The sequence below is a fragment of the Pseudorca crassidens genome, chromosome 19 (assembly GCF_039906515.1).
Source record: "Pseudorca crassidens isolate mPseCra1 chromosome 19, mPseCra1.hap1, whole genome shotgun sequence".
NCBI classification, from domain to species: Eukaryota; Metazoa; Chordata; class Mammalia; order Artiodactyla; family Delphinidae; genus Pseudorca; species Pseudorca crassidens.
In genome coordinates, this window is record NC_090314.1 from 53,636,864 (window position 1) to 53,649,482 (window position 12,619).

Genomic DNA, 12,619 nt, shown 5'->3' on the forward strand with positions numbered 1-12,619 from the left:
CGAAGGGTATCTGTTCGAGAAGGACCTGAAGCCTGGCTCGCTGTCCCCACGCCTGGGGACCCTGCTTCCCTGCTTGTGCCGCCTCAGAAACGACTTCCTGGGCTGAAAGGGCGTCCCCTGCTGCGGGCCTGCACGCTCACCTGTTGTCTTCCTTGGAGAACTTGTCTACTGCGTAGACAATTTCGTTGTGCAAGTTAATCAAGTAGCTGACTAAGGCAGTGGAGCAGAGGCCCCGGCCCTGGCGGCGTGGCAGGATGACTTCAAAGTCAGTGTCCAGATCAAGGTTGCAGCTGCAGTAGTCTTTAGGTAGCTTGATCTCACCTTTAAATGACAGAGGGGCAGTCACCTCCCTGCTGTTTCTTTCACAGCATCAGGACTGGGAGCCCACCACGGTGAGAGTGGGAGCAACGCAGAAGCCACCTCAACAGAACAGAACAGAGCTGGGAACCAGGCGTGCTTTTGCTTCCCATCTCTATTTTATGTGCTGATAAGTTTCAAATGTTCTCAACTCCTTTTTGATACCGTATTTATAGACTCAAGAGGACTGAGGCTTTGCTCTTCCTGGTATGTTATGCACTCATCTCAGACACCCCACCAAGAGTCCTCAGATCCAGCATTAGATGCACACAGCATGGCACTGTGCAGACGTGGAACAAGAAGAGTTAGGCTGGAGAGAAAGGGCCTTCAGAGAGGTGCTCCTATAATGTTTAGTGTTAAAGGGGATTTGACACTTTACCATTGGTCTCCAGCGATCGCCTCAGCTTGTTCCACGTCGACAGAAAGACAATGATTCTGTTCTGGGATAACTGCTTCAGCCCATCTGTCAAACAAAACACTTGTTAGAACTCCAAGATAACACCTACCCCGTCTAGGTCAAACCAACAGACTTACTTGCTCTTTGACCCCTACCTTCATGCCATCACCAACACGTTCTAAATGCTGTTTAAACTAAAGCTGAGTTTGAGGAACCAGAGAGGGAGGTGTTTGTCTGTTACGGCAAAAGCCTCTAATGTGTCCCAGGGATTCACAGCACCTACTGCCTTATGCTACAAGCTTAGGGTACAGAGCACACGTTAGCCCTGAACTGGAGTCTCCGAGTTGGACTGATCCTTTTGAACCACAACAGGGATCGTCCTGATCCCCTATGAGAGCAGAGACCTACCTGAATTGTGACTGCTAATGAAACTTTTGATGGATCTGTATTCAACTTCTGAAACATTCTGGAATCGTTTCACTAGATTCCTTTGCAGGGCCAGAATCTCAGGCAAGAATTTCACCAGTCTCAGTTCTGCTTCCTAGAGAAGGGAAGACCGCCAAGAACACTTTTTAATGTACTGGGGAAACAGACTTCAAGGCTGGCTCAGGATGTGTATTTGTAGTTTAATCTGGCCAATGTGCCATTTTACATGATGACACATAATGATACTTGAGAATGGGGAACAGGCCACACCATTCTTTCAGCAAGTACCTAGTGACTGCTTACAACGTGTTGGCCAGTGTTCTTCTACCCTCTAGAGGTTGGGGAACAAACCCGTAGGGCCGACACATCAAATGTGTTTGCCAGAAGCTGATGAAAGAAAGCAGCCTCTTGAGGCCATGAGATGGGCTAGGTGTGGAGAGGAGCTGCTGAGACCAAGAAGACCAAGCTTTTAGGCAATGAGGCTTGGCGCTATTCCGGTGTTGTTCTGAAGACCTAGGACCTAAGCTTCTTCAGTTTAATGGACCTGTGCATATCAGTGACAGATCACAGTATTAACACAATGGCCTTCCCACTGGGAATTCATTTTCATTAACTGACCCACAGAAATTTCTGAGTCATCTTACTTCTTCCTAGACTGCATATATTGGTCCATGGAGGGAAATGATTAGAAAAATCTATTGTAGAGAATAAAAGTTCAAATGGATTAAAGTTAGGAACCGTGTGTAATTCTGGTTCTAAAAGATATGACACACACTTTACTGCTCTCCTCCCCACAATCCCACCACCACCCTCACTCCGAATGGTTCGGGAACAGGGAAGATTCTTTGTTTGTTTGATTTTGGCTGTGCATTCTTAACTCGAGTTATTTTATTCAACAGACACTCATTGGTGACTAACTGCTCCAGGCACTGGGGGCAGGGGTGAAGATGAAAAGACAAAGGAAGCATTTTCATTGTATTCTTTCTTGCTGAGTGATTGGGAGACACCCTGCTGGCCCTCAAGTTCTTTACAGATACCTGCTCATTCCAACTCGTGTACATATTTCACCTGTGACTTTATGTTTCAAACAACTCATATAGATTGATGTGTCGAGAGATCTCTGCTCTATCCCTGAGTCTTCTGCCAGAGACATTCTATTCAAAAATCAAAGTAGTCTGATGGCTGTCCCATCCTCAGGACTAATCAGACTAAATGAGAGTGGGGCCTTCACGTCTCCAAGGGACATGTAGGCAGCATTCACGGAGAGGCAGCCTCACCTTCTGTAGGAACTTCCAAAGGACGGGCACTGTTTCTTTGCCATTCTTCTGCTCCACAATGTGCTGGAGGTTCTCAATGGTGATCCTTTTCCTGCAGCTCCACATCTTAGAGCAGTGAACCACGCTATTCTGGGGCAGGTGGGGCAGGAAGGCCACTGGATCACCGTACACGATTTTGGCCACAGGATTGGAGCTGATGCGCTCATCTTGGCTGATCCGAGTGTTCATCGCCAGGAGGGTTTTATCTAGATGCTAGGTAAGGAAGCGACATGGGATCTGGAAATGAGATGCTACTGCAGACAGGCTGGACACCTAGTGACCTTACCAGTGGGCAGATTCAGAGACCCGCCCTCCTCGTTTTAGCCCGTAATCAAATATTCATATTTGCCATCTTTTATTATAATTTATGTGATCCTTATTTGTAGGTTTTTATCTTCCCAAACAGAACAAGTCTCAGAGACCTATATTTAATTCATTCATTCATTCATTCATTTATTTATTGATCTTGCCACACAACATGTGGGATCTTAGTTCCCCGACCAGGGATCAAACCTGTGCCCCCTGCAGTGGAAGGCAAGGTCTTAACCACTGGAACCACTGCCAGGGAATTCCTCAGAGACCTTTATTTTATTACCATTATTTTACTTGATGACTTCTATTTCCTGACCGGCCTAGTTACTCGCAGTAACATTCTTATCTGACAGGGTTTATTTCTCTGCCTCTTGCTCTCACATTCTGCTGTAAAAAGTAACGGAGAGACAACTACTGCCTGTACTTTCTGAACTCCCAGTAATTCCTCAACCTGACACACTGACCAGCCTTGGGAGGGGATAGGATGGGGTGGGGGCAACAGGAGGGTGGGGTGACCGGATAGAGAAACCTAAATCTGGGGCTTAGCCTAGGGCTTCAATAAGGGACACTTTCAGAAGGGACAACAGACCGAGCACTCAGTAGAGGCCCAGGAAACACGCTCCCATACTTTCCCAAAGTAGCCCTGTAGCTCTGCATCACTTACCTTTAGTTCCGGCAGAATAATAGTCTCAACAAGCTTTTCCCAGCTGTTCCTCTTTTCTCTGGTTGACAATTCTGCGTCAAAATTTAAAGACCCTACAAAGAAAAATGTGTCTGTTACCAAGAAACAAAAGCAGTCTGCATAAACACTAAATAAATGTTAAATTGAAATAATGCTCCTTTTGGGGTTGGGGGCGGGTATATCTTCCTAAATTAATCTCAGCATTTAAAAATGGTTCCTGCTGCTACCACCAACCTCATGATCTTCATGAAGAAACTTAGAACTCTAAAAACTCTAACCCACATAATTATCATCTTAAAACCATTCTGAACAAAATTACTGAAAGGACAGTACTTTAAATCAGAAGCCCACGGGCAAAATAATGGTGGCCAGTGGTAGCACCAGCTGCCTCAGCTGCTGCCACCTGGGCTTGAGAATGGAGGCGGGACCCTGTGGATGCCCGCGTGATGCAGAGTCCTGTGGAAACTGTTGGCATGCTTCCAGAATTTGATCACTTTGTCAGTATGATACTGGGTGAGCTTACCTAGTTTGAAATTGCACTAGAATGAGAGGCTTAAAATAAAATGAAGTTTTGCTAAATGGAAAATATATACTGATGTTGGCTTCTGGCAAAAAAGCTCCTGAAGTGGGAATGGATTTTCTTGTAAAGTAGCAGAACATTTTATTGCTATTGTTATTATTTTAAATAACATTGTCATTACAGTGGTAATTTTAAAAGATTTTTGCAGATAAGCAAAAAGAAAACAAAACTGTTCTTAATTCCACCACTCAGAGATAACCCTCTTACTAACTTGTCTTACAGACCTTTTCTTTCTGTGTGGATTTTAAATTTTAAAATAGAAAAATTAGCTTAGCGAACATAATAGACAGCCTGCTTTTTCATGTAACAAACTATGGACACGGACATATATTAAGTCAGCCCACAACGGCAGTATTTTTTAGGAAAAGCAGATGCTGCCCCCGCAAAACAGGACAGATGTACAAAGAGACCAAGCTCCAAGCGCTTATCAAACATTAGTCTCTCTGATGGTGATGTTTCTTTAACACACATCACCTGTTTGGGATGACAACAATATGTTCCCTATACAGTGGGTAAACTACAACGGAGGCTGACTTTTGAAACTTAAGCCTCCCCAGTACACTGGCATTTAACACTCAGAGCACACTCAGCAGGGGATCAATGGAAAGGCTCTCCCCTCCCCCACTCTCTGGAAGGTGCATGTCTTCCTGCTTCCCCTTCCTCTCGCTCTGGGGTCCGGACGAGTGCGCTGCTTCCTCTGCTGGCCGTGCCCCACGCCCCTCGGCCCCATGCCCGGCTCCTCACTGTGGCCGTGCTCTCTGAGGAGGTGGCTGAGGACAAGATGCACCACGCTGGCGGTCTCATCTGCACTCCTCCCCAGCATCTTCATTAACTGCTCCAGGTCTCTCTGGATATGCTGCAGCAGAAACCCTTTTGGATCCCTCACCGGAGGCTTAATGATGTTCATGAAAGCCTGTGGGGGCAAGGGGACAAAATGTCAAGCCAGATCTTGTTTGTGGAGGAGATGGCAAGTTCAGGAGAGGTCAGGAGGGGTGAAGAACCAGCCCCGAGCCAGAGGAGAGTCTCTAGGAGGGATGTCAGTGTGATTCAAACAGCAGTGGCGAGAGAAGGCTCAGGAGCAGAAATGACTGCAGTCTGAAAACAAGTGCCTTCCATATCCTCAGTGTGAAGTAAAGAATTTTCAAAGCCTGAACTTTTTGCTATCGTGGTTAATTAACTTAGAGGAAATGCAGCCTGCTCTCTTTCTTCCCCAGAGCTGCAGCAAAGACAGGTAAAATCATGGTTATTTTAGCCTCTCCATTCCCAGGTGTGGACCGGAGACATAGAACCGTTCATTAAAAATTGATTTTACATAATCTGACAAGTAGTTCCCCCTTACCACCATAGACCACAGTGAGAAAAATTAGGATATGTGAATTTTATATTATGTTTTGCATTAGGTGACAATGACGTATTTGAAATCCACAAGAAGTGGCTAGAACTTTTTATTTTTTCAACTATTTTAAATAATTTATTAAACATTTTAAATGTTTATTAAAATTTAAAAGTCAAAGTACAAATTATAAGAATGACAATTAAAAATTCAGAGCAAAATAGTTTAAATAATGCTAAATTTTTTATTTCAATTTTGATTTTAATTAAACTTTCTAAAATATTTTCAGGGCTTCCCCAGTGGCGGAGTGGATAAGAATCTACCTGCCAATGCAGGGGACACAGGTTCGAGCCCTGGTCTGGGAAGATCCCATATGCCGCGGAGCAACTAAGCCCGTGCACCACAACTACCGAGCCTGCACTCTAGAGCCCGTGAGCCACAACTAGTGAGCCCACGCACCACAACTACTGAAGTCCACGTGCCTAGAGCCCGTGCTCCGCAACAAGAGAAGCCACCGCAATGAGAAGCCCGCGCACCACAACGGAGAGTAGCCCCCACTCGCCGCAACTAGAGAAAGCCCTTGTGCAGCGACGAAGACCCAACACAGCCAAAAATAAATAAATAAATAAAAATTTAAAAATAAATAAATAAAAAATAAAGTATTTTCATATTAAGTGTTTTAATTCTAATGTTCGATATCCATCTAATTGTCAAAGTAAAGAATTGGTATCATACACAGTTAGCTTGAGGTCATATTAATATCACCCTGCTGGTTATCTTTTACAATTATTTCCTTTTTTAAACTTTCAACAAGTTACTTTTAGAATAAACCTTATGCCTTCTATGGAGAAAAAAAAAGAATTCATACCAGGCTTCAACATGTTTCATCTGGACCTACATGCACTAATAAATGTAAGCTAATAAGATTTGTTTTATATTGTAAAACATTCCTTGTGTGTTACTATTGCCAATAATGAATGAGAACACCTAGAACCACAGATTGGACCTAATCTGTGAGAACACCTAGAACCACAGATTGGACTAATGAATGAGAACACCTAGAACCACAGATTGGACCTTCAAAGAGGAGTAAGAAAACAGTTACTTATTTCTACCAAGTATCCTAGCTAAGGATACTTAGTTATCAGAGAAGCAGTACATTCATACTCTCTGAAAGGAAGGAGTGGACCAATTCATTAATCTCTTTTCCCTCACCCAAGCACTCTGCCACTCAGATCTTCCCCATACTTCCTAAATAGTTTCTGCCTCTGATGTCAGTAAGGGCACAACACACAAACCTCACAGCATTCAAACCTAGGAAGTAGTCTTGTGTTTCAAGGGGCAAAATCAGAGAACTCTGGAGCGGGAAAGGGGTTAGTCACAATGAAACCAAGCAGGACCCTGCAGGGCCTTCCCAAGAACTGGCCAGGACTTTTTAGACAAAAGGATTCACCGTGAAAAAAATTACTGTAGAAACTAAACACATGGTTGGGCAGTACAATGCTCTACCTGGGGACTTTGGGTGGCTCCCCAAAGCATAGCCAAATGAGTGAGTAGCCGGATGAGAAGGAAGACCACTGGGGACAGCTCTCGGTCAGATACCATGGCCTCGCCTCTCAGTGGTGGGTTTCCCAGCACGTGGCCAGTCTGAGTTCTGTCCATCTTGTTTCTGGAAAGGACAAGAGAAGACAGGGTGAAGGCTGAAGATCACCATTTCTTCTCAGCTCTGGGGGCACACTTCCCATTCTTAGAACCTGGAGACCAGGTTCAGAGTTTTGAAGAAAACAATGTTAAATTACATATTCTACTAAGCCTAGACTACTTTCCTATATTAGAAGATTTTTTTTTTTTCTGCGGGGGGCCACACCATGCAGCATGTGGAACTTCCCTGACAAGGGATTGAACCCATGCCCCCTGCAGTGGAAACATGGCATCTTAACCACTGGAACACCAGAGAAGTCCTAGACCACTGTCCTAAGAGTCTTCTTCTTTATAGACTGACCTTTCTGGCTGACTAAAAGCCCACAACAGTGTAAAGTGGCTGTTTGTGAAACTAGTGGTTGCCAGTGGGGAGAGGGAAGGGAGGAGGGGCAGTATAATGGTAGGGCGTCAAGAGGTACAAACTATTATGTATGAAATAAGCTACAGGGATATATTGTACAATACAGAGAAGATAGCCAATATTTTATAATAACTATAAATGGAGTATAACCTTTAAAATTGTGAATCACTAGATTGTACACCTATAACTTATATAATATTGTACATCAACTATACTTCAATTAAAAAATAATAATAACTTTGAAGAACTTCCCTGGTGGTGCAGTGGTTAAGAATCCGCCTGCCAATGCAGGGTACACGGGTTCAATCCCTGGTCTGGGAAGATCCCACATGCCACGGAGCAACTAAGCCTGTGCGTCACAAATACTGAGCCCGCGCATCACAACTACTGAAGCCCGCGCACCTGGAGCCCGTGCTCCACAACAAGAGAAGCCACCGCAATGAGAAGCCCGCACACCGCAACGAAGAGTAGCCCCCGCAAGGGGGCTTCCCTGGTGGCGCAGTGGTTGAGAGTCCGCCTGCCGATGCAGGGGACACGGGTTCGTGCCCTGGTCCGGGAGGATCCCACATGCCGCGGAGCGGCTGTGCCCGTGTGCTGTGGCCGCTGAGCCTGCGCGTCCGGAGCCTGTGCTCCGCAACGGGAGAGGCCACAACAGTGAGAGGCCCGCGTCCCGCAAAAAAAAAAAAAAAAAAAAAGAGTAGCCCCCGCTCGCCACAATTAGAGAAAGTCCGCGTGCAGCAACGAAGACCCAACACAGCCAAAAAAAAAAAAAAAAAAAAAGTTTTGAAAGCATAAAAAAATGGCTGTTTGTGCTAGTCCTGGGGCCATGTGTCAGGATGGAGGTCTGGACCCACTTCTTCCACTGAATCATTGTGGGGGATCGGGGGAGCAGGCGGGCAAAGGACAGTAAGAGTTTGGAACGGCTGACATTACCCTGGGAATATGTACACACTGTTCTCCTTTTCCCAAATCAAAAACTGGGATCCAAGGTCTGGCAAAGGATTTGGCATCACACCCAGATGGGAGGTACAGTGTGATGGGTACATTCAGTTGCAAAGCTACTGAAGATTCTAAGACATTCTGATAGTTTATGGAGATAACAGATTAGCATATTTTAAACTGCAACAGCACTAAAAGAGCTAGAATATATGATGAACGTAGAGAGGTCACACCTCCTATTAAGGGAGCATGTATAACCATACTCATCTCATGAGCAAGTGTGGGATTATGAGATCAGATTTTTAGCTGGATTCTGAAGTATTTGATAAGATTGACTATGTCTCCTCTATTTTTCTGGGAAAAAAAAGAGTAAGCTAAGAGAGTTTATAAGTGACAGACTTAAATGTGCCTCTGAAATTGGTCACCTGTTTATGTCAAGCAATTTCTACAGGGGTTGTGCCCAAGATTCAGATGGAAGACATCTGAATTAACAAGTATTAATAAGTATTAACGCGTGGTCTGCTTTGCATTAAGAGCCCAGTTAGCCAATAACAGATCAAATGCCTCACTACTGAATGACCACAGGGACCTTGGCGTTGATATCAACAAGACCCAGGTCCAAATGTACAATAGTAATTGATACTATATTTAGTATTGATTTATCAGCTGGAACAGAAACAGTCCCAAAGCCCATGGTTTGACTACTTAGAAAGGAGATAAAATCTCACATACTCGATAACATGAAATCCATCCTTTGGTTTGTGATTAATCCCTCCAACTGGAACACCACAGTCAATACAAAAGCTCTGTTCCATCGGCAAGCCACACTAGGATGAACACAAATGAGACCCCGGCTCAGTTTGGACAAATGCCATCGTGCAAATGAGCACATACTTACCACAGGAGGTAGCGGACGCCACTACGATTGCTTCCTTTAGCATATGTGTGTGTCAGGTGGGGCTACAGGAGCCCTGGGAGACAGGGCAGGCACTCCATGCCAACTATGTTGTATGTGGGCAAATATAGACTTTTAAAAAATAGAGACAATTTAAGTTTTATTCCTAAATAGTCACTTTATAGACAAATATATAAAACTCAATCCTCCTTTCTCATATTCATCACTGTTTTCCATTCATTCCCCCACCTATCACACTGGCCTTACCGCTTCACTATCTAACACCAGGAATACTATAGCAGCTTCCAAACTGATTTCCCTAACGCCATTTGGACTTTTTTATTTAAAAAAAATGTAACCATATGATTCACTACTTCCAAAGGCTCATTTTTCAAAATCAGATTGTGTGCTACTACATACACTGAATAACAGTCTATCACAAACCAAACCAGTCTCAGGTTCCCAGACCACAGAATTTCAGGAGCAGTTTCAGGAAGAATCTATTTTAATCCTGTTTCACAGACAAGTAAGTGAGAAGCTCAGAAAGATAAAGTAAAATGCATATATCAGGTTTATCCTCCAGGTCGCTTATTTATTTATTAAATAACATTTGTCTGTTTCAATTCAATAGCCTGTTCTGAGCAAGGATGGATGACACTATGAAGGGCCCTGGTTGATGCTTTGGGATTCAGAGATGAACAATACACAGATCTTCCCCCAACGGGCTTACAAAACGTGTGTCTCATTTTCCTATCCTTTGGTATCTAGACCCTATCTCCTCCCTGGGACAGTAATCCAGCCTACGGTCTAGTCAACACTTTGTTGTCACATAAAGACCCGTGTCACTGATCTTGTGATGCAGTGGCCAGGAAGGATGGCCAGCAGTGGTTCCTGTCCTGTAGTTTTGTCTTTCAAGGGACATTTGGCAATGTATGGAGGCAGTTTTGTTTGTCACACTGTGTGAGATGGGATACTACTGCCATCTGGTGAGTTGAAGCCAGGAATGCTCCTAAACCTCCAACAATGCCCAGGCCAGCCCCACAATAAGGCGTTATGTCCACAGGGCTGAGACTGAGAAACCCTGGCTGGAAAACCTTAGTACCATTTGGATGTTTAGTCGTAATACCTAGAATAGCCGGCAAAATGAGTCTATGTTCTCCCAAAAGGTCCAGACCCTCATTATCCATCCTCCTCCTCCACAGCTCCCCTCCTCAGACCTGGAGGAACACACATTTTGAACCCCCCAAACCCCACCCTGAATACCAAGACTCACCTCGCCTACAGAGCACGCGTGACCATTGGGACATGCTGTTAAAAGAACAAGACACATGTTGGCTGATGAGGTTTCACCTAATGACCCACGGTTAAACGGGAAAGCTAACTCCCTCCTCTCTGGTCTAACCAAATGCTGACGTGGACCTGATTTCCCAAGCACATTACCAGAAATCTTGAACTTTGCTAGATATTAGAACTCATTAGATATTTGACACATACCAGGAGCTCAACCGGTATCACTGAAAAATAATGTCTGTGTTTAATTCACAGAGAAAACTAGATTACAGGTTCATACCAGGGTTTACTTTTGGAGGCAGGGTGGATAGTATTTTATACCCTCCTATTCACTCTCTTTGATTTTTTCCTTTTGCTATGAGCAGGTTTTATAACAACTTTTAAAACTAGTTTTAAAAGATCATCTACTCAAGGCAACAGCAAAATTTACATAAAGTCATGGGTTATATTATTTTCTCCTTCAGTTCTATATTTCTAAAAGAACTATCTTTGGGTCAAAAACGTGGCTGTATTGTGAGCTGGCCCTTGACTGAGCCTCTCATGTGGTTCCCAGCACCCCCTTCTCCCCAAAGGGCATATTCCAGGGAACAGAAGTGCACCCTAAAAGACCCTCTCCCTGTGACTAAGAAAAAAATAATCTGGCTCATCCACAGTCAGCAGGGTACCAGTTCCTGCAAGCTGTTCATGTTCTGCAAAGGCAACCACGGCAGAAGGAGGTAGGCGCATAAGGACCTTCAGGGACAAACCCGTGGACCCCAATTCTATAACAATGTCTCATGTGGTTTTAGGATGCTCTTCAAAGCTCAGGAGTGGGATTCCACCTCAGGCCAACACTTACTGTACCAGTGGACTCCTTCCAGACCCATCCACTTCCTAGCTTGAGCAAGCAAGTCTTCAGGCATCGTTGGAAGAAAGGCATTCTGAAAAGTCAAAAGAGCAGGGCTGGCTTTAGCTAAGTGAGCATATCGACGGGCTGTCACTGATCAGCAAGAGGTCTCAAGTAAGAATGTGACCTTGATTTTCTTTCTTCTTGACCTAAAAAACTCTCTATGAAGAACACAGAACAGCTCCCTGTGAGATAACAAAGGGCAAGGCAAGTTTTTCACCATCATTGTGGACTAAAGGGTCAAGTGAGACAGAGGCAGATGGAGAATCTAGAAGATAAACAGGTTCAACAGTTTCTGAGGTACCGGCTGGGTCTCTAAAGTTTTTCCTGTGAATGCAGATGCAATCATATCCCAATCTTACCGCCATGAGTTCTGGGGAGAAGGCCAAATTCTTTAGGGGTTCCAAGACTTTGCTTTGTCCACAGAGAAGGATGGTTGCAACATGAATAGCCATTTCTATTACTGTCCCTTCAAGGCTGTTGTCCCCAGGACCCGTCCTCAGCAGGGGTAGTTCATTGTTCACAAGGGATATTGCAAAACGTCTCATATCAGGAGACAAGGTCTTTCTTTCCTCAACGAATTTCTTCATAGCCTCACATTGCTGACAGGAAAGAAATGAAAATACAACAAAGCAGAGTATCATGTGAATAGTGAGAGAAAACCAAAGGTTTGCTCTTATGTCACTCATACATTTTTGATTGCAAATACCTATCAGATATCAAGGTTAAGGGGAATTCCCTGGTGGTCCAGTGGTTAGAACTTCATGCTTTCACTGCTGAGGGCGCAGGTTCAATCCCTGATTGGGGAACTAAGATCCCCGCAAGGTGAGTGGGGCAGCCAAAAATAAATAAATAAATAGATAAAGTTTTTTGCATTAAAATAACTTTGACTTTTTTAAAAAAAATCAATGTTAGAATGGCTAAATGGTTGCTGTTTGAAGGGAAATTATCTGGAGAAGAGAATTCTCCTCTACAAACACAGAAACCACATACCCAAGCACTAGTTTTCATAATTTTGGAAAACATTATCTTATGTTCTTGACTGTGTTTTAACTGTTACTCTAAAAGCTTTGGATGAAACAGAAAGTAATTGCTCCACATAAGAAGGCTGGAAACCCCAATCCTAGAATTTTAAAAACTGGGG

At 44.1% G+C, this 12,619-nt stretch overlaps 1 protein-coding gene across 6 annotated transcripts in view; it reads right to left on the reverse strand.

Moving 5' to 3' along the window:
- Positions 1-12,619, reverse strand: part of RNF213 (ring finger protein 213) — a 112,253-nt gene that overhangs the window by 6,641 nt on the left and 92,993 nt on the right. For 5 of the 6 annotated variants that reach the window (XM_067715834.1, XM_067715832.1, XM_067715830.1 and 2 more), the window contains 11 exons: positions 11,838-12,077; positions 11,428-11,509; positions 10,573-10,607; positions 9,137-9,231; positions 6,913-7,072; positions 4,815-4,983; positions 3,473-3,564; positions 2,458-2,709; positions 1,163-1,295; positions 737-820; positions 141-321 (listed from right to left, as the gene is read on the reverse strand). In XM_067715834.1, the coding sequence (XP_067571935.1) occupies positions 141-321; positions 737-820; positions 1,163-1,295; positions 2,458-2,709; positions 3,473-3,564; positions 4,815-4,983; positions 6,913-7,072; positions 9,137-9,231; positions 10,573-10,607; positions 11,428-11,509; positions 11,838-12,077 (1,523 nt within the window). The other variant, XM_067715836.1, reaches the window with a different exon arrangement.